The 4,205-nt window shown below is 36.9% G+C and overlaps 1 protein-coding gene across 1 annotated transcript; it reads right to left on the reverse strand.

Annotated features, from left to right (window-relative positions):
* Positions 1-1,426: 1,426 nt before the first annotated feature.
* Positions 1,427-2,248, reverse strand: LOC115474859 (1-phosphatidylinositol phosphodiesterase-like). Its single transcript, XM_030210553.1, has one exon. The coding sequence runs from the start codon at positions 2,246-2,248 to the stop codon at positions 1,427-1,429; it is 822 nt and encodes a 273-aa protein (XP_030066413.1).
* Between the last annotated feature and the right edge of the window lie 1,957 nt (positions 2,249-4,205).

The raw sequence follows: 4,205 nt of genomic DNA on the forward strand, positions 1-4,205 counted from the left end.
GGAACCTCTTTACAAAGGTGTGCAAGCTTTTTTAGCATGCACTGGATGGACCGTTCACGTCTTTATCTGCTGTCATTTACTATGTTACTATTTTACTACCCGTGTAGATGCTCATAATATTCCTATGAGTGTATACATGGTTAGCGCGTACAAATTTTTAGCACATGCAAAAAATGCTATCAAGCCTTTATAAACAGGGCCCTTAGAAAGTCAGATCTTAACACTCTACCAGAAAAGGACAAAGTAATAATAGCCTTAAAATACCATGGCATCTTAGAATACAAGATCTTGGAGATGGGATCTAGATGATGGTCAGCATGGATACAGAGATCACTCCACAACTATGAGATTTGATGAAGGAGAAGCTACCAAAAGAAACAATGTGAGCATTGGAGAATCCATCTCTAGAAAAGGCCTGACTTGGAGCCCACTATCTTAGAATTCCTGTGAATGTGATATTTCCAGTTGCAGAAAAGCAAACAATACATTTACAGTGGTAAAATAGTATTTACCACGTGTTAGTAAACAGGGCCTGTAAAGTATGGATGTGCTAAATTTATATGCTAAAATCTCATTTCAAGACTGATTATCTAAATTGATAATATGCATACAATAAAAAGTGCAAATTGAAGGAGAGTGAGCCATTTATCAAGAGCATACTAACTTCCCTAGAGTCTAAGAGGTTATTATTGGGTACCAAATCCCAGTCTACTGTTGTGTACCTAGAGAATGAGAGGCATCCACTGCTGCTGTCAACTCAGGGAAAGAAGAAGTGGTGAACCTGGACAGTTGTATGGAAGGAATGGACAGAGAATCTGAAAAAAGAAGAAGGTGAGGAGATAGATTGTGTTGAAGAAGTGGAGAAGAAAGGCCAAAATTGAAAAGCAAAATAGCTAAAAATACAATTTAAATAGTACAAAAAAAGGACAAATACTTAGGGCCCTGTTTACTAAGCTGCGCTAGAGGCGCGTTAGTGCTTTTAGTACACGATAACCATTAGCGTACACTAACTGTGTAGCTGCCCACAATATTCCTATGGGCGCCTACACAGCGCGCGCTAATTTTATGCACGCGCTAAAAGCGCTAGTGCACCTTAGTAAACAGAGCCCTTAGTCAAAATAATAACATCTATTTTATTGATAAAGGTGCATATATGGTCCTTTCCTAGGGTGTACTTCTAGTATTTTACACCTGTTTCCCCATAGCAACATTTTTTTTAAGTCTTGCTATTAGACCTGCTTCCCACAGGGATTTGAATACAGCTTTTATTCTGTTTAAAAGACTGCTCCTGCTTTTGCTGTGGGTGACTGAGTTATCTGAATATGCTGCTGCATTTTAGGCCCCATGTAGAAAGATTTCTTACATAAATTGTATGCTATAAATCATTCATAAAAGATTATCATTTTGACTGAGTTTTAGAATCTTTTTAGTTGCTCTGGATAATCAACTGGACCAGGAAGCTACCTGGAAAATCCATAGCTATAATTCCCCATCTGTACTTTTTATTTGCATAGTGCTCCAGAAACTTGTAAAGATTATAGTTTACTTGTTGAGCTACTGTATAGGGATATGCTAGCCAACTGGATCCTGCACTAAAGGTCAGATACAGCTTATCACCATTACTTTTCTGAGCTTTATCTAAATTATTGAAAATACTTGTGAATTTGTCAGTTATAGCAAGTACTGTTGGTATATATTTATTCTCAGCTACTACTAAGCTCTTATAAGGGATTCCTATTGCAGGACCATCATAATCCTGCAATATGATGATCTTCCCTCTGACTTGGCCAAGGGTGGGTATGGCAGAAGAAGTCCAAAACCAAGACATTCCAGCCTTTTGGATACTATTTGTCACTAATTTAGAAAATTGATTACTTTTACCAAAAGTGGTATTTTCATATACATGCATAAGAATGGTTTCCTTTGAATGGTTTATCAAGAAATTAATAGTGTGTCTCAAAATTTCATCGAAGAAATTGAGATACTGTCTAATAGGAATGACAAGCACATTGTCATAGTTAACTTTCAAAACTATATTAACAAATCGTATCCCAGCTTCATACTGTGATATAAGATTCCAGCTCTGATGCTGAAATGCATCCCCGCCATTTATAAACATAGACTTGTTGGTGCCAGGAATGGAGAGATCACAGAGGGATTTTTCATCTGCGATTGATGACATCCAGTCTGGGTTTTTAATTGCAGGATTTTCGGTAGTATCATACTCTTTTTTTTGGACATTTCCCATAATGATTTGAAGATGAGTACCACTTCCTGTAAAATATATTAAATAACAATTTAATCAGACTCTTTCCTCTTTATCCCCACTGTATCCTCAGATCACTATTACCTTTTTCCTTTTACACTGCATGGAAAGAAAGTTAAAATTAACATAACATAATATATTCATAGGGCACTGTTTACTAAGCCATGCTAGAGGTGCGCTAGCATTTTTAACGTTCGCTAAATGCTAAAGATACCCATAGGAATATATGTGTGGCTCTAGCATTTAGCATGTGCTAAAAATGCTAGTGCACCTTAGTAAACAGGGCTCATGGTTTCTTATATTATGCGATTTGCCATTTAGGGCCTTTTTTTAACTAAATCATACTAGTGATTTCCGCACTACAAATGAGAAGGTCCATAGAAGTTGAATGGGCAGGAATCAATAAACATTGTAAAAGAGGCCCTTAGTTTGGTTCAATACAGATAACAAAGATTAAGAAGTTCTTTTACTGGGCTGCAGAAAAAAATGGCCTTAGTGCTCTCTCATATGAGTTTTTCCTATATGCTAAGACCATTTTTATTGCAGCCAGAAAATGGATGATTTTTTTTTTCAAATTAAAGGCTATACACTAATGTTGCCATTAGCATGTGGCCATTTAAAAGGAGTAGTGTGTGAGCACTTATGCCATTTATTTTGTAGGCGGTAAGGCTTCACATGCTAATCCTGTGCTAATCAGTTACCCAGAGATTCTATATAGTGTGACTTAAGTTGCAGAAGCAAAACCAGTCGTATTCTGGATTTGCACATACAATGTACCTCCCTGTTTATTAAGCCATACTAGCGGCTGCTGTGTGGCAATGCCAACACAGTCCATTCAAAGTGAAAGGGCTGTGCTGGCATTAGTGCACCACCAGTCACTAGCAAGGCTTAGTAAATGGGGGGGGGGGGGTTAATTAGTTAAGTCAATCAGGGCTGATAATTGTCACAATGCACAGAACTGTCTAAGTGTATTCTATAACGTGATGCATGTAAATTCTAAGTCGTATAGTTGAAAAGGGGGCATGGCCATGGGTGTGGAATGGGTGGGTCATGGGTGTTTCTAAAATCTATGCGTGTGGTTATAGAATTTGCCCATGACTAAATTTACTCACGTGGATGGGTGCTCAGCATATTCTATAAACCACATGGAAATTTAGGCTTATTCTATAAGGTACTTATTCTATAAAGTATGCCTAAATTTAGGCATACTTTATAGAATAAAGTACTTTATAGAATAGGTACTTTCGGTGTATTTTGTTGCGGTGCCAATTTTTTAGGTGTGATATATATAATTTAGTCCTTAGTGTGCACTAGTGAAGCTGTGCTAACTGATTAGCACAGAAACACCAACTCTCTGTCCCCAGACATGACCCCGCCAAGAAAAATATTAAAATATTTTTAGTGTGTTCTGAGTTACACCATTTTTGGCTGCATTAAATGCACAATAGTGTTTACCACAGCTTAATAAAAAGGACCCCTAAGAGACTAGACCAGCTCTAGTAATTTACAATAAACAAATTCCTCTAGCACAGCAATTGTCTGCTTCTAAGAATTATAACTAATTTGTTCCAGAGCTATACCTGAAAAAAAAAATTCTGAAAAAGATGTGTTTTAAATTTCATATGAAACTTCAATAGTCAGGATCTAATCTGACATCTAATGGACAAGTGTTCCAGATGATTCCACTGCAACTTGATAAGAGACTGTTGATGAAAACATTTTCATGAACTTCTCTTATGGATGGAAAATGAAGAGCCAAGTTATTTCAACTTTGTTAAGATGATTCTAATAGAGAGAGAATCAACAGTTGTGTCATGTAGATTGGAGCCAGTCCATAAATAATTCTGAAAACAAAGTGCACATTTTAATCAGGACATTGGCTTCCATTGAGAGGAAGATATGTCTGGGAAGATTGACAGGGCCACATATAATTTCTGAC

Source organism: Microcaecilia unicolor, chromosome 7 (genome assembly GCF_901765095.1).
Source record: "Microcaecilia unicolor chromosome 7, aMicUni1.1, whole genome shotgun sequence".
Taxonomy (NCBI): Eukaryota; Metazoa; Chordata; class Amphibia; order Gymnophiona; family Siphonopidae; genus Microcaecilia; species Microcaecilia unicolor.

Bases quoted from the DNA above. Each gene is read 5' to 3' on its own strand.
- LOC115474859 (XM_030210553.1), bottom strand. From the start codon at position 2,248: ATGGGAAATGTCCAAAAAAAAGAGTATGATACTACCGAAAATCCTGCA.